The 20,134-nt window shown below is 46.0% G+C and overlaps 1 protein-coding gene across 4 annotated transcripts in view; it reads left to right on the forward strand.

The window, feature by feature from the left end:
• LOC147455096 (uncharacterized) overlaps positions 1-20,134 on the forward strand; it is an 86,392-nt gene that overhangs the window by 51,066 nt on the left and 15,192 nt on the right. For 3 of the 4 annotated variants that reach the window (XM_086515197.1, XM_086515199.1, XM_086515200.1), the window contains 11 exons: positions 8,063-8,146; positions 8,221-8,321; positions 8,388-8,532; positions 8,613-9,104; positions 9,365-9,487; positions 9,604-9,732; positions 9,810-9,968; positions 10,124-10,330; positions 10,611-10,695; positions 10,784-10,842; positions 10,922-10,979. In XM_086515197.1, the coding sequence (XP_086371323.1) occupies positions 8,063-8,146; positions 8,221-8,321; positions 8,388-8,532; positions 8,613-9,104; positions 9,365-9,487; positions 9,604-9,732; positions 9,810-9,968; positions 10,124-10,330; positions 10,611-10,695; positions 10,784-10,842; positions 10,922-10,979 (1,642 nt within the window). The remainder of the gene's footprint in view (positions 1-8,062; positions 8,147-8,220; positions 8,322-8,387; positions 8,533-8,612; positions 9,105-9,364; positions 9,488-9,603; positions 9,733-9,809; positions 9,969-10,123; positions 10,331-10,610; positions 10,696-10,783; positions 10,843-10,921; positions 10,980-20,134) is intronic. The other variant, XM_086515198.1, reaches the window with a different exon arrangement.

The following is a 20,134-nucleotide window of genomic DNA, read 5'->3' on the forward strand; positions in this document are numbered from 1 at the left end:
CTATCTATCTTTCCATTGCACACTAAGGAATACACTCTCTATTGTGTACCTTGAGCTTCCTTCGTCTTCTCCAAGCTGTGTGTGTTTCTCTGCAACCCTAATTCCAACAAAGGTTGCTTTTTCCCACCTCACGTCGATTGGCCGGTCGCTAAGTGCACGGTCCGCTCTCAATGAGTGAAAAGAGACACAAGGGGAGGTTGGACAAGCTCTTCTTTCTTGGGATTCCTGTCACTCTTCAACAAAGCACGATTAGGAATCGCCACGCCCAAGTAAACTTGGGTTCGTGCGATCACAACAAGCAAAATGATTCTTGTGGTTCTTTCCTTGAGTAATGCAGAACACTTCCAAAGCTCTGATACCAATGTTAGGTGCAGTGGAATGAATGTTGTATTTTCTCAAGATTAGTGATCCTTATTGCTGAAGGTTCCTTTTAGTTCTTAGGGAAAGAGAGCTTTCCGTCTTGTAGAGTGCTGTGGTCACGAACAAAGTGAGTGGATTGTGCGTGCAAGTGAATGAGACTGAGAGAAGGAGAGAGAAGAGATACGACACCCGAGAGGTTGTAAAACCCTCTTCCGAAGGCCCCACTCTCGTCGGCGAGAGTGGTCTATTCTTTGATTGCACAAAGGTGTACAATGCGTATGCAATGGACTATGCAACTTGGTCTATGCCGATGACGACGACGGTGACGATGACGACGATGACGGCTGAAATTTGAGATCTTCTAGTCGCTGAATTTCGGGACTGTTTCGGTGGCTGAAAATGACTGTTTTGACTACATTTTCTTGGCTGAAAAATGAGGTTTCTTAGGGCTGAAAACTGATGGTCTTTACGAGCTGAATCTGCTAAACTTTAGGTGAATAATGCCGGTCTTAATTTGTTGCTGAAATCCAAAAACGCCAGGGGCTGAAAGTGGTCCTTCTGTCGCCGGGGTTCTGCAAATGCAAAAACACTGGGCATGTGAAAAACGCCAGGCATGTGATGGTCTTTCCGGCGACAATCTGATGCAAAAATGCCAAGGGCTTGGCTTTCCGGCGATGAATGCTGTTGAAAGTGCTAGGGATAGGAATTTGCTGCTTGGAGAAAACGCCAAGGCTTGGGATCTTGCTTGGAGGGAATCCACCAAGGTTCTGCTGAGAAGTTGCCTGTTGAGCAAGGTGCTCCTGCTGCCTCTTCTGCCATTTAGTGCTAACTTGGGTTTGCTTATATAGAAACTTAGCAAAATTGCCCTACCTACTTTTGTTGGAAAGTCACTTAAAAATAATAAGTGAAAATCCCAATAAATAGGAAAATAGGCTAAATGCACTGGAAAATTCCCCTAAGTGATGCGAATGGATTCTGATGGGAATTCCGATGATCATGCTGCGTGCAACCGGAGGATATGCATCTATGCTAAGTGACTGGCATGCACGGTCTAAGAATAGACTCACAAAAGTGCCAGATCACTGCTAATCTAACTGACTTGGCTGACGGGAACCCTGCTATGGTGTAGCTTGTCCACGGACACATAGGGTTGGGATGTGTCACGTGACATCCCCTCCTTTTCAAAGTGAGGTACTGGCACCGAACTGTATGGCGTCGAGGGAGATTGCCCACAGCATCCGAAATCTTGGAATGGACTCTTTGCCGGCCCACTCTGATGTGTTGGTCGTGCGGTACTTGAACTTCATAAAGGTTTGCAACGCCTGCTTCTTTGGGCCGTGCGAAAGCGACACAAAGTCTTTTGAATCTTCTTCCTTGCTTCAACTTCGTCTAGGGATCTACTTCCTTCATCTTCAAGAATCTCCATGGTTTAAAATTCCTGAAACCATCTCCAACACAAAACCATGAACATACCCATTCCATGTAAAGCCAGATCACTGCTAATCTAACTGACTTGGCTGACGGGAACCCTGCTATGGTGTAGCTTGTCCACGGACACAGGGTTGGGATGTGTCACGTGACACCGGATGTTGTTGGCGATCTCCCTCGACACCATACAGTTCGGTACCAGTACCTCACTTTGAAAAGGAGGGGATGTCACGTGACATATCCAACCCTATGTGTCCGTGGACAAGCTATAGCATGACCACGGTTCAGTCAGTCAAGTCAGTCTAGAATAGGAAGTGATCTGGCACTTTTGTGAGTCTGTTCGTTGACCGTGCATGACGAGTCACTTAGAGTAGATGCATATCCTTCGGTTGCACACAGCATGATCATCAGCATTCCCATTAGAATCCATCAGAATCCATCAGGGAAATTTTCCAGAGCATTAAACCCATTTTCTCTATTTTTGACATTTTTCACTTATTTATTAAGTGACTTTTGTTGGGAACTAGGTAGGGCAATTTTGCTAAGATAATATATAAGCAAACCAGAGCTAGCACTTTCTGACAGAAGAAAAAGGAGAGCATCAGGCACTCAGTGCAGCAGGTCTCCGGAGAGCCTTATCAGCAAGACGACCTCCCCCATTCAACCTGGTGTTTTTGGAGCCTAATAGCCAGCGTTTTCAGCCAGCCTCATCAACGTTTTTCCCAGCCTGCAATAGGCGATTCTGCTCCAGCAAGATCAACGTTTTACAGCAGCTTGGCAGCGTTTTCCGCAACATCATATCAGCATTTTGCAGCAGCCTTTCAGCGCCATTAAGACAACGTTTATGGACAGCCAGATCCAGCGTTAGAAGGACAGCAACCTCAGCGTTTTTAGGCAGCAAATTCAGCAGATAGGAAGCAACTTTTTTGCGGCCATCAAGTTAGCAGATCCGCCCCCGACTTGGTGCAAGAGTTACCAATTCAAAGCACTCATTTTTCAGGATAAGCCTCGTCCTCGTCGTCCACACCGTTGGTGCAGCCAAAGTGTGTCGACTGTAGAAGGTGGCATGGGCAGATATATGCAGGCGAGCAGAAGCATGGCAAAGGGCTGTAGCAGCTAGGAAAATTATGGGATGACAGGTAGCAGCGCAATTGTATGCCTGATGCGGCTTATAGGCCAAGGAAGGCTCCATGAGGGGCTAATTTGGGTAGTAGATGAAGGAGATGCAAAGTGCAGCTTTTGGGTCTAGGAATGAAGAGCTTGAAGTGCTGAAGGAGTAGGTCTAGACGGCTCATCAAACGGAGCCCCGTTGTGCAAGTTTAAAGTTGGACTGTGTAGCAGATCTCCATCGAACAGGGCAATTGGGGACAGGTGGTCCAAGTGGAAGTTGAGGTACAGGTGTGTAGAGCTCAATTTATGGAGCCTACCCGTCTTTTCAGATTGCGGATCAGAGGCATGGTTTGCATTTTATGGCGAGTTGAATTTTTTTCGGGAGTCGGGTTTGAGCCCACTTGGCTGCATTGGAGGATGTGCCATCTGGCATCTTTTGGGCCTTGCCAAAGTTCTCGGTGATAGTGTATATCATGTGGAGTTAGCACGAAGTCACGACACGTGATTCCGATCCTTGAGCATCGAGTTATGGCTTGGGAAAACCTAGGGTTGTTGAAGATAAAGTGTTTGCAGAAGATTTTTCAAATTTTTGGTCGCCTTGGATCGCGGACCCAAGAAAGTTGAAATTCGACGAGCACGGAGAGAATTAAAGCCGACGATTGAGGCGATCGGGTGGAGGTTTTACTCTGGTCATTGGGCTTCTCAGTAGAAAATGGTAGGGTTATGAAGTGGGCCAAAAAAATAGTGAGGATGTGCATTTTTTATATGGCCTTGGAAGACATTCAAAGAGGGGATACTCCCCACAACTGCCACGTGTCGGAGGGATTATCCTATATGCGCAATGGAGATCCGGGGGGTTGCACTATATCATCAGGGCCGTGAGCCCACATATGAACACAAGGGAAGAGAGAGTGGAGCTCTCTCGTTGGCTATGGCGTGCGGGCGGCTGCCCTGCTAGGCGCTGTGCGGGGCGGAGCTGGTGATGGTTTTGGCAAGGCGAGGCGGCACGGCTGTGCGCGCCCGCGTGGAGTGGTTGATGACGTGGCGCTCGACTAGCGGTGAGTCCCGCGGGCCTTGGGGCCCCAAGGTTTTGAAGGAAAGAGGGAGGGCAATAGCGAGGTCCCCTTTCATGGAAAAGGGTGGTCCCACAACAGTGAGAGGGGGCCAGTTTGGAGCACGAAAAGGGCTCAAAAGGTCCGGCCAAGAGGCCAATCCCGCCAAAGTGTTAGGGAAGAACAAAATGGAAGAGAGAGAAGGTATTCAAAGGGTTGAATTGCCAAATAATGCAAGGCAAGTCGGACGGCCAAATTGAGAGGCTAAAGGAGTCAAGATGGTTTGCACTATGCAGATACCAAAAGGATCAAATGTGCCAAGTGGTGGCAATGCAAGGAAATTCTAAATGAAGCTACAAGTGAAGTGCACGAGAGGAGAAGCACATTCATTATTTCTTTTTTAAGTCTCCTAGACACACCCTTATAAAAGGAGGTATACGTTCATTTTTTGGGGTCTTTGACCAAGGTGGGCTTTTTTTGCCTGAGAGTGTGATTGAAAGTTGCAAGCCTGGGTAGTGCAAAGCTTGCCATTGAAGTTGCATACTTGATTGTACTATTCCCCTATGCAATAATACCAAATATTTGCCCCCATTTCTTGTGTTGCTTCTCCCCATTCCCCTCCTTTTGCTCTCGCTCTTTGTGTATTTGCCAGTGCTTGCACAAGGTTTACCTGCAGCTTGAAGGGTGTAACCAAGAGGGCAGAATCGAGGTGTTTTGTGAGTCGGAAAGGTTGAGTTGAGCAGGGTGGGTGCATTTGTGCTGCGAGGTGTTTTTGCAAGGTAGGAGATAGTTGTTATGTGTGCTAAAGTGGAGTTGTTAGTGCAAATTAGCCAATTTGAAGGGGTTATTTGAGAGGTTAGGGGTGCTGTGGAATCCCTGGGCTATAGAGAGGCAGACATTGGTGTGCTGGGTGTGTTCCCTATTCCCCCTCTCCACTGTTGACATCGACATCACAGCATTTAGACTCATTGCATCAGCCCTTGTATCAGATTGTGCAATCAATAGTAGACCATTCTCGACATCGAGAGTGGGGCCCTTGGAGGAGGGTTTGACAACTTTCCGGTGTCGTATTCTCTTCTCTCACTATCTCTCAATCTCATGCACCTTCACGCACAGTGTCCATTCACTTTGTTTGTGTCCATTGCATTCTCTCACTAAAGGAACGGAAGGCTCTCCCTTCCGTAAGTAAAAGGAACCTTGAGCACAGTTTGGAGCACTCATCTTGAGCAAAGTTCAAGATTCACTTTTACTGCACCTTACATATGGTGCCCGGAGACTACCGTACTATTATAATTGGACACACATTGGCACGGTTGTATGTATCTATCCTTGAGCAGCAATTGAGTAGATGGGCAGAGAGGGACTGCACACGGGCAGCCGGACAAGCTGATTTCAGGAGCGGCTTTTCCACACTCGGCCATATTTTGACACTTAGAGCCATCATTGAGGAGGGTAGGGCACATGGGAGACAAATCAATTGTAGCTTTGTGGATTTTTGCAACGCATTCGACATGGTGCCAGAGCCAGATTGATACGCTGAGTATAGGAGATGGGAGTGCCTAATGAGTTGATTTGGGGGATCATGGCTCTATACTGATTAGTGATGGGGCATGCACGTACTCCAAAGGGGGTATTTGACTTAGTTCACTCCACTTGGAGTGAAACAAGGTTGTCCATTGTCTTCTACTCTATTTGGTATGTATGTAGACGAGGTTTCGGATTACATTGACAGAGAGGGTGATAGAGGTGCCCAGCTAGCAGGGACATGGATTCCATTGTTATTTGCTGATGATATTGTGTTGATCTCTGACTCACTGGAGGGTATGCAACGACATTTGCATTCACTACATAGGTTTGCGGAGGATAGCGGATTGTTTGTAACCTTGGTAAAACCAAGGTTATGGTGTTTAACACCACATCGCAGTGGATCAGGAGATCAACACCGACATTCACTTATGGTCAGGGGATCGTGGAGTACACAGATTGGGGTAGTCTTCATTGGCCAAGGTTTTCTTTGAAGAGAGCAGCAGAGACTAGGCTGACCAGAGCGTATGCGGCCCTTGGAGGATCGGAGAGAATGTGTTCGTAGGTGTAGTTCCAAGAACCCCGAACAAAATTTTGGCTCTCTGATGCCTTGGTGGCTTTAGCTATGCTCTATGCGGTTCAGGTTTGGGACCCTCTCTCGGTCAGGATGGGTGGAGAGTCATCGAGAGGCCCTTGGTGTCTATGATTTCCCGATTGATTAGAGACAAGGCATCCATGCCTCACGAGATCATTAGAGCGGAGTTAGCAGCCCTCCCTATGGAGATAGAGGCGCTTACCAGAACAGTCTCCCTCATGCACAACTTATGGGATACTACCAGAGACAGATATCCCATATAAACCCCTTGAGTCTTCCAGACAGTTAGCGTCACAGGGGGACACATCTTGCTGGTATGCACAAATGTCAGCATGGTTCTAGACATATGGCTTCAACATGGAGAGCTCACCGCTCTTTCAATACTCCCTTGATGCACCAAATTCTGCCTCTTACTCAGATGGAGATTACTAGACTCATTCGCTATGATCTCTCACCAATTGGACACCAGGAGGACATGGATAGAGCCGGCACAGGAGTTGGACATGAAGATGGCTTTCTATAGAGAGCATCTTTTCCAACTCATAGGGGATGGATTTGTGATTCGACCTAGCTATATGGATACACATCTATCTCATGGGTTAGGGTGTGCCATTGGTCAGATACGAACATCTTCGTACCAGCTCGAGATTGAGACTGTAGATTCAGAGGGATTCCAACAGCCAACAGGATATGCCGCCTATGCCACACGAAGCCAGAAACGGAAATGCATTATATATATCATTGCACAATGTATTATGAGATACTGGGTCGCTTCCACTGTCCATTCAGAGAAGGCTTTGGACCTTTCTCAAGAATCATGAGCTATCACGACCAAAGATGTCTTGGATTGTATTTGCTAGCGTTACATAGACACAGAGACAGTGTACTGAAGAGATCTGGAGAAAGACAATCCCAAAGGCAGATTACTGATTTCTTTACACCTGACACTAGATAGATAGAGGAGCAGCCACCACTGCAAAGCTCAGCCCAGACTCACACCCAGGGCACTCTCATTGACTGAGCATTGGAGTTTCATTGACCGAGCATTGGAGTTAGGGAGATCAAGACCCCCTGAGTGAGCAGAGGAGCTTCACAACATCGATGGAGACTACAACAAAGGATTTGAGCCATACTGTCTCGACATCCAGAGTGCAAATAAGAATGGATTCAATGATCACTCATACTCCACACAGTTCCAGCTAGTAGTACCTCTAGTTTCATTTCATTTTTTGTACCTAGACATGGTATCAGATTCACCAGTTTGTAACGGTTTGGTCTCACAGGTCATTTTGGCCTCTTGAAGACGTTAATATATCATTTCATTTCATTTCATGTCTCTCTATAACCCCTTCTCTCTGTCTTTCTATACTTTATAAAGGTGAAAGCCTCTATTTCTATATTTTGGTCTCCATCTTTGTCACACTGTCTCCTCCATATTCAATGCGCTTTTCCTCCTACACGTTGCTCTCACTCTTTAGAAAGCCCATTTTGAAATTGATGAAGATTGAGAGTTCAAGAAGTCAATGCTGGTAAAATCTCAGTCTCTCAACAATTAGTGGGATAGTTTCAATTTTATTGTTCAGGTCTGAAGCTATTATTGCCAGCACCTTGATCCAGGCATTTTCGCTTTCTTGTATCTGTGCTTTTGTGAATGAGTCCTTTTCTGCAAGTGCCCTCTTTCTCCAATGCAGTTGATGACACAAATTCTCTTTGCGAGTGGGAGGGGCAAAAAGAAAGTTATCACCTATGCTTGGTTTGCACTTTCTAGAGCAATGGAAGCAATAGTGGTGCTTAATAGAAGAATGCACTTGCAAGATTGCTCCTCTCTTTCCTGCCCACATTCTTCAATCTATTGAGCATTTTGTAAGTATAAAGAAAAGGTTTTGCTTAACCTAAGCTGAAAATTCACGTCTGGCGAAGATTGCGTGGTGCTAATTAGTCTAATTGCTGGGATCAGCCAGTTTAATGATTTTAACGTTTTTCTGCATTTTAGGAAAAAGGCCAGGAGCAGAGAAACCTCGGGATGGAACCCCCCGCAGTGAAAGGATGTGGGGCTTGTGGTGCACAATCAACTCAGGTGCCTTGAACAATCTGTAAACTGTTTATTGAGAGGCTCAATTTGCAGCAATGACAAAGTCAGATTTGTTACAGATCACTCTCCACAGCTGGTACTTATTGAGGCGTGCTGGCTGTTCTGATAGTGTGGAGGTGTCAGTTGGAGGTGTCATTGGGTATACTATCTCCAGTTTCAGGTTTAACGCCATACCATATTTCTTTCTTGAAAGGGGGCAGTGCTTAATTTCTTGAGCTTTGTTCAGGACAGGAGGTATGGAAAGATTTGAGACAGGAGCAATCGTGCGGCGCTTAGAGAAGTGTAGACTGTTGGCACAGGATAAGGTTGAAGTTCGGCTTGTTGGACTGATTGATGATTGCACATCTGTTTCTAATGGTTTCTCTGTAAATGTGAGTTTGAAAGGCGTTGTTCATACTTGCTTCCTGATAAAACAACTCATTTAATTGTAGCTTTGTTGAAATGCTGGCAGTTAGTCCAATCATTTCTCTCAGGGTTCCCGTACACGTGGAACCACCTCCTACACAAGGAATTTCATACGTCAAGCACAAGTGGCGGGGACCATCAAGTTTTAGGGGACTGTGGCTTGGATGCAGCTGCTGAGGTGTCTCAGCTAAGTTCTGAAGGCTGCTGTTTAGACCAGGAAAGAAAAGCTCCATCCTTAAGCCAGAAAGAGGTTTCTTGTGACCATTTAGAGACTTGCACTGATGTGGAACTGAATACAAAACAAAGCATGACTGAAGAAGCTCAAACAGAAAAGGAAAGTAAAAGTTTGAGCACCCAAGCTGTGTCAGAAGACAATGAAAAATTAGAAAAGGGGATTCTGAAGGATGACCAGCTCAAAATTTCGGATGTGACTGGTGCAGTGGAGCAGTATATCCTTGATTCTAGCAATAAAACCATGGAAGGACTGCAAGAAAATGTTCTCATAGATCAGAGCAGATGCAATGCCAAAAAGAAACGAGTGAGTTAAACTATTTCTATTTCTGCTTCAAAGTTTTTTTGTCTTCTCTGAGGGTAGCCTTTATTAAGCGTCTTATTGAAAGGCCAAGAGCCAAAGTGTCTGATCAGTTGTCCAGGTTGTTTGCAACTAGTACGGCATAAATTCAAGCCTTGACACATTAAGGGTCTGTGTATCATTGTATGTGAAGGATCATTCTCCTACGTAACCGTAGACTTTTAAGGTGAGCTGTTCTTCAAAACGCCGGGCCTTTTTTTATACAGGTCAGAAAGTTTCGTCCTCATATTAGTGGAGATCAAGGTGACAATCGAAATACACCGATTGATGTCAGCAGGATTCAATCACCTCGCATTACACGATTGAGTGTCAAAATCAGCAGGCATGCTGTAAGTTGCCTGATTTTGATTACTCTTACCGTGAAAGTTGATTTTGATGTAAGGTTTGAACCGCATCTTTGCTTTTTTGGTATGACATCACATCTGGCTCTTTTGTTTTTGTTCAGGCTAGCAATGATGAACAAGAGGTTTTCAGGTCCCTTGTTGAATCAGAGATCTGCTCCTTTTCAAGCTCACTTATTCAGGAAAATGTGGATGAGGACAGTCATTCTGCAAGAAGATTCTCAAAACAGAACGTAAGCTTGATGTTTTATGCCGCTGCTGCCATGAGATACTTAAGCAAACTAAATATCTTTTGTGCGATGTACTACAGAATATTGACAAGGGTGATGGTAGCAAGGCTCTAAAGGCAGGTCCATGCCATAATCTAGAGGGCACTGAAACACATGTTGAAATTGAAGCTCAAAGACCAGAAAGGTCATTGAATGCTGAGGGTAGCCAGAGTTTTGAAGATGATGGTGCAATCATTCAGGTGTAACTCCGTGTCTGAATGGTTTTATTGCTCAAAGCCCTTTTCATATTTATGTATGATTTGCCATTAGGTGGCAAGATAATCATATCATTGTTTCGAACATCTTTGAGTTTTCAATCCCATTCGTCATGTAACTTTACTGGAACATGTCACAGGAGGAAAACATCGCTACAGAGGCTTCACCAGAAAATGTTTGTAATGCTGTTGCTGAGAAAGAAAGCTTACATATGGTCACCCAAGCATCAGATGTAATGGAAACTCTAGTTTCTAAAACATGTCCAATTAATCATAAAAAGGTAAAGGAATCCAGCAAGGAGGGTTCGATATCAACAAGGAGCTCAAGACAATGTAGCAAGCGACAGGTGAGCTGCTTGCTAAATTACCCAGTATTCTATTTTCTTTTATTGCTGGCATGTGACAAATAGGCCAAGAAAGTCTTCTTTGTGTTGGTTGAATCAGCTTGTAGAGAATTGTGAGATTCTGTTTTTACTCATGGCTCATCCAGCCTCTGCTTGCTATAACACACATGTCAAGTACTACCTCCTTAATTTGTTTTTTTGAAGACAGTACTGAACCTGTGGTTTACAAGGTTTAAAACACTCTGTATATATGTGGACTAATGGTGGGCTTTTGTTTCGTCAGTCCATACCACCACTTCCTTGTCCTAGAGTACCAATAGCGAAGGAGCTTATTTCAACAGCATTTGGATTGAAAACTTCACGCTCTGGTATGCTTTCTGTGGATTTCTGCATGTTCAACAGTTAGATAACAGCGGCAGTGGACATAGTATGAATTGCTTGATAAGTGTGTAACAGGAAGGTTGCTTGTTCCACCTTTAGCTCATTGGTGTGGTCAAAGTCTTTTACGAGATAAGGTGACTGGAACTCTGCATATGATGCTTGAGGTTTCAATATTCTGATTTGATTTTTCACATGGTTCCAATCATCTGCCAGGATGGAGGAATCATTGCAATTTCTGACGGTTCAAAGGACGTGAACAATGATGGCGCTGGTAAGATCCGTATCTTACGGGGCTTGTGATCTGTTGCCTAGTCTCATCTGAAGGGTTATTTCAAACTTCACTTTGTAGCTAGCTTAAGACAAGCACATGCAACCAGGCTACTTTTCTAGAGCACAAAAGTCAAAGAAGTACAAAAGAGTCAATGTTAAAAAGTAAGAACATGAGATCAGTCCTCATCTCACCACGGATACAATGTTGAATCGAGTCTTCTTAATAATATTTATTAAAGTAAGTAGCTCGATTGTCTTATTGTCTCTTTGCTCACATCATCTCCTAAGATTATACACTTTAAGTAGGCACCTCAATCAACAAGTTCCTTTCCAATTATTGCTGGCAAATCAGTTGCCTTTAACAAATGTGAGGCTTTATGTGCCTCATGAACAGTCTGTAACTACGTCAAAGTGCATTGACGTCTAGAAAACCCCAACTGATTATATCTGACGAGCCTTTTCTGTAGCTACAGTACAGTAGTGGAGATTTATAGAGCAGCTACAAAGTGTTCTAGTGTTCACAATGTGCAGACTATGCTAGACATTAAGGAATACTAGGGCTACCGTGGACCACAGTAGGTACAATTGGACACTAGAGAGTACTAGGCCTACTATGGACCACTAAGATTAGGGTTGGAATTTTGAAAATTGCGATTAAGTCACATTGGCCTTTCTAGATCACACCATGATATCCTGTTATCCTACAATTACCTTGAAATATAGCTTCTATGGCAGACTCGCTTCTAGTGTCACACAGTTTCATTGCACTCTCCATGCACAGTTGAGCCTCTACCTTTACCCTGTATGGCTCTTTCTCCATGCATAGTTGAGCATCTACGTTTACACTGTATGGTTCTATGCTGTGGAGTTGAGGGTGCTGCCAATACTATAAGGTAAGTGTCCAACTGGTCATTCAGTTCATCAGAGTTCTTTAGTGTTATTGTTGTCTACTGCGTTATTGGCATTGTACTGTGGTCTACTTGTTTCTGCCTACTGCGGCATGCTGTTGTGTACTATTGTACACCGTTTTCTATTGTGTATTCTTGGGAAATGGGCTTTAGCATATGAACTTAGACCTTTCTCTTGCATCCAAAGATCACCCCCATGAGATATTTTTTCTATGAAATGATTACCCCCATCTACTATGTGAACGCTCATGCATGCATGCTTACACAACCACAAAGAGATACATAGATTGCATTATCGTCCACGGACGTCAAATATGACCTAGGGGACCGGAAAACAAGATAGTACAATGGTTCCTTCCAACTGAAGACGTCAGATACATATCAATTAAGGATCGAGGGTCCATCAAAAAAGAAAAGAAAGGCAAAGACAAAACCTAAGGAGGGTCAAGAGGGGGCAGAGCCGGTCGTTGAGTTCGAAACTCTTGAATGACCACTTTGTGTAGCGGAGATAATGTGTCGTGCCCTCTTTAGTGGGTGCTCCTCAGTGCAATGTGCGTGATATCTCACTCCACAGAATGAAAACACAGAAGACATAGAACAACAGAGCAACAATAGTACGACTCAGCAGAGGAACATCACAAACATCGACAAACTCAAAGAAATCGATACAGACTCTGGCATGGCAACACACTCAGCTCCGGCCCAGATCTCATAGGTACAGTGGGGATGTCGAGGCTTAACTGTGCAGGGATGGTGCAGGCGTGCTGTGTACAACTCTATAAGAGACTCTAGATGACTGACCACACAAAAGTAGATAATCCATAAAAACCCAAACAACTAAGGATATATACAACCATAAAGAGCCACCAACGGCTCACCAATATCTTGTCCAGCTAAGCCTATCTCTGAATTGTGGTGGTGGTGCGTTGGCCACGGTGTCGACTGGACCACCGCTCGTATCCTTGCCACGTGTCACCGACCCGACAAGAGAGTCCGTCCAATGTGAAATTTGACCAACTGTGACTAACTGTCTGTCCGTGCCAGTGACACTGTAGCCCTGCTACAGGTTGCCCGCCACAAAACCACTCAGCGTCTCGGTGAGAGAAACACTGAAACTGTTAATAGATCGTAAGACTGCAAAATAAACCACTACTGCACTGCCCTGCCATGGTGAAAAGACTGTCATGCAGTCACCCAAGAGAAAGATTAGTCGCCACACCACCTGAAGTATCAGTCTTTGGAGGTGGAGTCATCAAATCAATGGTGGAACCCTACTGTGGGTGGGCTCTGTTGTCCATAACTTGGCCGCCTAAAAAGGGAGCAGCCACCTGTTGTAGGTCAGAGGGTAGCACCTCTCCTGTAGTGTACTCATGGACTTCGAGTAACACAGCCATGGCGGTGTGCATCAGCAACACTGTCGCAACAAGGAACGTTTTGCATCTGAGGCAATGGCAACGACTGCAACCCTGAGGATACTGTTGATTGTAGTATTGCACTGGAGGCTGTGTGTAGAGTCCCATAAATTGTTGAGAAAGACCTGTTGTTGCATTCTGCATTGGTGTATCTAATCCCTTCCATCCATACCCCACGCCCATCATTGTAGGCGGTTGGGTAGCCCGATTTTCATGTAGAAACAATTCTCTAAATCCTTGTACCTGAGCTTTAAGGTCATTAATCATTTGAGACTTTAACTTCAAGGCTTGCTGTTGTGCGAAAATATTAGCATCCCGATGGGTGATGCCACTCTCAGCGACTCGCTGAGATCCCTCCATAGCTACGTAAGTAGCGGAGCGACGCTGGTATGTAGCCACTAACTGCTCTGCTCCTAACTCTATGGTGGCGATAGCATTCTTGGAGTCCTGTAATATTTTCTCCGAAAGCTGAAAGGGAGAAGTAGAATCCGCCACCATTGAAGACGCAACAGGTGCATTGGTGCTGGAGGACATGCAGGACTAGGTGGCACTGTTGGTGGGTTGGGATTGTGTATGGGTGAAGTGGTTACTACTGGTGTAGTGGATAGATCTGGGAGGGTTGGTGCTGATGGGGTGGGAGATATATTTACTCGGGGAGGTGTAACAAACTGTTGACGTGTCAAAGCCCTGAAGAATGGAGTCAACTTGCAGATGCCGACTGTTATGTCGCGCTCACGGGAGAGGGGATCTAGCCCAGACGTCGTGGGGATGGGCATCTAGTGTGCGGACGGACGTAGTGTAAACCCGGCCATTATTATAAAAGGGAGGCCAAGGCCTCATTTGCAGTTATCGACCTCCACTTGCAGAGTGCCAGTGGTTAGCCCGCGAGGCTAGGAGTGTGTGAGGTCACCTCGAGGAGGTGAGGCCGGGTGGTATGGGACGCTCGGTCTTACAGGTGCACGCCTACGTCCTCGGACGTTGGCCCCAGCACAGGGGAGTTGCCGGATGGTGGCTATGGTCGCGTGGTTCGTCTGACGTGTGTCTGTAGAAGGTCCATGTAGCCGGGAGATCCACTCCTTGCGTTCGTTTCATGGTATCAGAGCCTGCTTGGCTGCACGAAGGACTGTGTGCACACCTATAGACTGGTTCGAGTCGGATAATACTTGTTTCATGCAATTTTTGATGAAATGGTTATTTAATTAATCGTTTTTCTTCTCATAAGTGTGGGTGCAGGTGAAATTTAATGTGTGTTTTGTTGATTTTTGATAAACTTCAGCAATTTAGCGGGCGGGAAAGCTGGGAAGTGCAAGTTTTTCATTAAATTTACTGATTTTTGGCAAAAATTAGTGAATTTCTTATTGAATTGCTGATTTTAAATTAAAATTCAGCATACAGTTAAAACTCTCTCTGTAATGTTCTCTGTGCGAAGTGTAGAGAGAGAGAGAGAGAGAGAGAGAGAGAGAGAGAGAGAGAGAGAGAGAGAGAGAGAGAGAGAGAGAGAGAGAGAGAGAGAGAGAGAGAGAGAGAGAGAGAGAGAGAGAGAGAGAGAGAGACATAAGAAGTTTGGCTCTCCTTCTTTGTTGCGTCCAGTGTGGAGCGAAGAGAGGGGGCTGCTCTCTGTATGTAGCGAAGAGTTCTTGCACTGCAGAAGAGGAGAGAGAGAGAAAGCGTAAGAGGAGAGAGAAAGCGCAAGAAGAGAAAAAGCCAGCGCGGCTTTTCTCGCGTGGTTTGCACAAGCGGGCACACGCCAAGATTTTTCTCTCTCCTCCCACGCGTCATCTGCTACCCACTCGTTGCTTGTGTTCGATTTTCTTTATCGCTGGCAGCTTTGCGTTGGAGTTATTTTAATGCTATGTGCTGGGAAGTTTAATAAGCAGCCCTTTTATTTTAAGTGGCCTAGTCACTTGGGGTTTTTTTAAGTAAGGTCTGAAACATGTACTTCATTAAAACTCACTTACAGAGAGTGAGTTTTTTGTGCAGAAACTCCACTCTTGAGTCTTCTGCTCCTCTCCCATTGCTTCTCTCTCTCAAGCGTTCGCACTCCCGTGCTCCCTCCATCACCTGCTCGCCTTCGGACGCTCAGGCCAACGCGTAGAGCTCCTCGAAGTTTATCTTTTCGCGACGCGAAAAATCCGAATTCAATCGAATTTCAATGTTTCTCTGAGTTTCTCGCAATGGAGTCCTCGACTTTTGATTTACCAGACGAACACACTCCAGGTAAGAAATTATTTTCTGTTTTTGCGTGCCATTCTCATGGAATACCAACATTAATATTTGTCATCTTGAGGGAATTATATAGCCTTTTGATACTCATATTTTGCTCCCGAAAACACAGCTCAGTCGACGACTGTGATGTTTTTTGTGAGCGGATTTGACAATCGACAATTGCCGATAATGCACGTCCACAGTTTGGACGAATCACTCAATTCTCTGCTGAGGAGAGAGTGCACAGAGGTTGCAGTTAATAATTGGCTTCGCCAATGGACAACCTATGTTGATTTCCATGAAGAATCAGATGCACAAAGGATGCAGATGCTTCCTCGATACTTGAAGGGTGCCGCACTCATCTGGTGGTGCAACATGACAGAAAAACCCGCGACGTGGGTTGATTTCTGTGCGAAGTTCTTTGATTACTTCGCCAGAAGGGATCTGTTGAAGGCATATGCTAGGCTTCAGAGGCTGTCGATAAAAACAATGTCATTCGACCAATATACTACCGCCTTCAAGGAAGCCCTCTGCCTTACTAATTTGGACTCCGAACATGCTGTCCACATGTATATCCTCGGCTTACATGAGGAGTACCGTTGGGCATTACTCAGAGGTAAACCTCCGACGGATGTCGAAGATGCTGTGGCTAAGGCCACGATGCTCTACAAGATAAGAGAAGAAAGTAATATTGTACCCATCCATCCACTCGCAGCCTTTCCAGCAGTTAATATCCAAATTTTTGGTAAGCTCATTTCAATTTGAAATCCATCATTTAGGGCACAGTTCATGCACTAATTGTACTATTAGCACCAAAGTGTTTGGTAAGCACGATCTTCTCCGTTTCCTCGGGAAGATCAATGGTCACGACGTGAGCGTACTCCTTGATAATGGAAGGTCACACAATTTGTAGATGCAAGACTGGTGCAGAAACTAAGCATGCGGACGCCGAACAGTGACCATGAGTATCGCGTGAAGATGGCTCGTGGCGAGGACACGAATGTATGGAATCGGATGGTTCAGACTTGTCGCTTGAGCTAGCTGATTACAACGAGAACCTGGATTTCCAGATCATGCACTTGGACAGAGCAGATGTTATTTTTGGAATTCCATGGTTTTATATAAACAAGACTCATTGTATATAGACTATGTACATCACTCTTTTGTTTTTGTTAAGCAGGACATGCCTCATGTATCTATATCGCTTTGTAATCAGAATTCTGTGTAGGCCACACAGGGTATCATCGCAGGTTTATACGCATGTATGCACAGGTGGCTCAACCCCTGACCCGTCTAACCAGTGCTGCTGTTCCCTTTCAATGGTCAAAGGCAGAGTCAGAAGCTTTTGCATACCTTAAAAAACGCCTTACAGAGGCGCCTATCTGAGTAGCTCCCGATTGGTCTCTCACCTTTCATGTGCATACAGATGCCAGTCAACTGGCTGTGGGTGCGGTGCTGACTTAGCCTAGTAAGGAGTATAACCTGGATCGCCCTGTTCACTATGCAAGTCGCCTACTCACCAAGGCAGAGTGTAACTATAGCACCACAGAAAGGGAAGGTTTAGCCATTGTGTATGCTCTGCAAAAATTTCGGCACTACTTATTAGGGGTCCACTTCACAGTTATTACTGATCACCATGCCCTCAGATATCTGCTCAACAAGCCGCAGGTTGCAGGTAGAGTATGGCGATGGCTACTCTTATTTCAAGAGTTCGACTTCGAAGTGGTACTCAGGCCCGGCAAACATCATGTCCTCGCCGACCATCTTTCTCGCGTTTACATTGGTGAAGAAGCAACAAGGGTTGCTGACGACTTTCCGGACAGCAGTCTTTTTAAGGTGGATACCACACCGGAATGGTACGGCAATGTTTTGCATCTGCTTTCTAGGGGCCTTTACCCTGAGAATGCTTCTCCCGTACAGAAGAGACGCCTGTTGCTAAAGTCTAGACCTTTCACTCTCATTGGGGGCCAGTTATACAAATCAAGGCAAGATGGTGTTCTGAGGCGGTGTGTCTCCCCTCACGAAGTCGAGTATATTTTAGAGGATGCCCATAGTGGTCCCACTGGTGGCCATTACCCTGGCCATATTACTGCACAAAAGATTCTCCAGTGTGGCTTGTGGTGGCCCTATATTTTCCGTGATGCAATCGCCTATGTAAAGGTATGTGATGTATGTCAGCGTTGTGGCCCTAAACCAAGCAAACAGTCAAACCGTCCTCTGCAGGTCTCTATGGCATGGCAACCCTTTGAGAGGTGGGGCATAGATTTTGTAGGCCCAATTACTCCCTCTGCCCAACCCGGCAATCGGAAGTATCTCTTGGTGGCTACCGACTACGCAACAAAGTGGGCAGAGGTACTTGCCACAACGGACTGCACTGGCACTACAGTAGCCAAGTTTCTCTATGAAAATATTTTGTGCAGGTTTGGATGTCCATTGGAAATCACCAGTGACAGGGGTAGTCACTTTGTGAATGAAACAATTTCTACCTTGCTGGCCAACTACAAGATTTTTCACAGAAAATCTTGTTCTTATTACCCTAGAGCAAATGGGCAGGCAGAGAGCACTAATAAGGTTCTGATAGCACTCCTGCGGAAAGCATGTCATCTTCATCCATCAACTTGGGCTCAAGCTATCCACGGTACACTTTGGGCATATCGAACTTCTTTCAAAGCCACAACCAATCACACTCCATTTCAATTGGCGTTCGGGTTGGAAGCGATAGCACCTTTCGAATTCAACTCAGGGTCCCCGCGAGTGGGAAGTCTTCGTGCCAATGGAAATTTGGGGTCGGCAGCAGTCTCTCGTCTTTTCATTTTGGAGGAAAGCCGAGGTTTGGCTTCGTTGGCTCTAGAAGCAGAGCAGCTTCGTCGTAAAGCCTGGCATGATCGCCATCTCAGGAATCCGCAAATAACACAAGGAGCACTTGTGCTACTTTATCAGGCCAAGTTTTTGAAAAAAGCAAAGAAGCTGGTTCCAGCTTGGCAAGGGCCCTTTAGAGTACAGGAGGTTTTGCCACAGGGGGCTGTCCAGTTAGTCACTTTGGAAGGCGTCCCTTTGCCACTGGTAAATGGCTCCAGAATCAAGTGCTATTACTCCTCTGAGTAAAGGGTATGCAACTTTCCACCATCTGTAGGTTTTATGGCCCATCTCTCTCCTCCCCTCGAGCTTTCCACCAGAATAGATGTTCTGTTACTGTCTCAGTTTTTGCTATGTTTGTAAGTTTCTGCCTTTCCTCTAAGATATCTTTTCTCCACTAAGTCCTCTTGGTAATTGGGTATTATCGGGAACTTCTGCAAGAGTCACTCCTCCTCACTGGACTCCTCCTATAATTAGTCACTCTTCTAATTTCTCTAATGGTTTCTATCCTCTGTGCTATTTGCAGTTAAGTATTAAGATCCTTCCAAACTGCTTTCAGTCAAGCTTCTTGCGTGACTTTGTTCAGTCTGACAACTGGAATCTGCTTGGGGACTAGTGGGGACTCTGCTTAGATGGCAATTGGGATAATGAGCAAGGTGTAATCAAGGACTTGGCTTGATGGGACTCCCAATGCCATACTGTCTCTGGGAAGAATATAGGCTTTACTGCAGGAACCTTAATCTCCCAATGAGTCAAAATTACCCTCCCTTTTATCTGCTCGAAAATTGTAGCTGCTAAAAAATTAGCACTTTGTACCTTCTATTTGCTTCTGCTATCACTTTGTACCGAGTACCGAGTGTGATCATCAGCCCTACCCTCTCCCACACCCCCTCTCGCCCTACCCTATACTCTCACCCCCTACCCTCTCCCACACCCCCTCTCGCCCTACCCTATACTCTCACCCCCTACCCTCTCCCACACCCCCTCTCGCCCCTACCCTATACTCTCGCCACTATCCTCCCCTCTCGCCCCTATCCTCCCCTCTCGCCCCCTACCCTCTTCCTCACCCCCTACCCTAAACTCTCGACCCTATCCTCCCCTACCCTCCTCTCTCGCCCCCTACCCTCTCCCACACCCCCTCTCGCCCCTACCCTATACTCTCGCCCCTATCCTCCCCTCTCGCCCCTACCCTCTCCCGCACCCCCTCTCGCCCCTATCCTCCCCTCTCGCCCCTACCCTATTATCTCGCCCCTATCCTCCCCTCTCGCCCCTACCCTATTATCTCGCCCCTATCCTCCCCTCTCGCCCCTACCCTCTCCCGCACCCCCTCTCGCCCCTATCCTCCCCTCTCGCCCCTACCCTCTCCCACACCCTCTCGCCCCTACCCTCTCCCACACCCTCTCGCCTACCCTCTCACAGCAACCCTCGCCCCTAACCGTCCTCTCTCGCCCTAACCTCCCACTCTCGCCCCTACTCTCTCTCAGCACCCCTCTCGCCCTGCCCTCTACTTGCCCTACTGGTTCGAATTTGCTGCCCTAAATTGTGTTTTGCAGCAAAACTAAAGCATCACGTGCTTTTCCATTGCCAGCCTAAATCGTTTTGCAGAAGAAAATCCAACCTGACCTTTTCTTCCAACCTGGCCTATATCTGAGTGCTTTTCCATCACTTGACTACTCAGAGGCTCGGTTTGTCATCCGACCTCAACATGGCAGGGGGTAGCAAGCAACAGGAGAAACAGCAAGAAGGAAGTAGCAAGAAAAAGGTAGAGTTGAAGA

The sequence above is a fragment of the Adiantum capillus-veneris genome, chromosome 6, assembly GCF_014529385.1.
Source record: "Adiantum capillus-veneris isolate H3 chromosome 6, ASM1452938v2, whole genome shotgun sequence".
NCBI lineage: Eukaryota > Viridiplantae > Streptophyta > Polypodiopsida > Polypodiales > Pteridaceae > Adiantum > Adiantum capillus-veneris.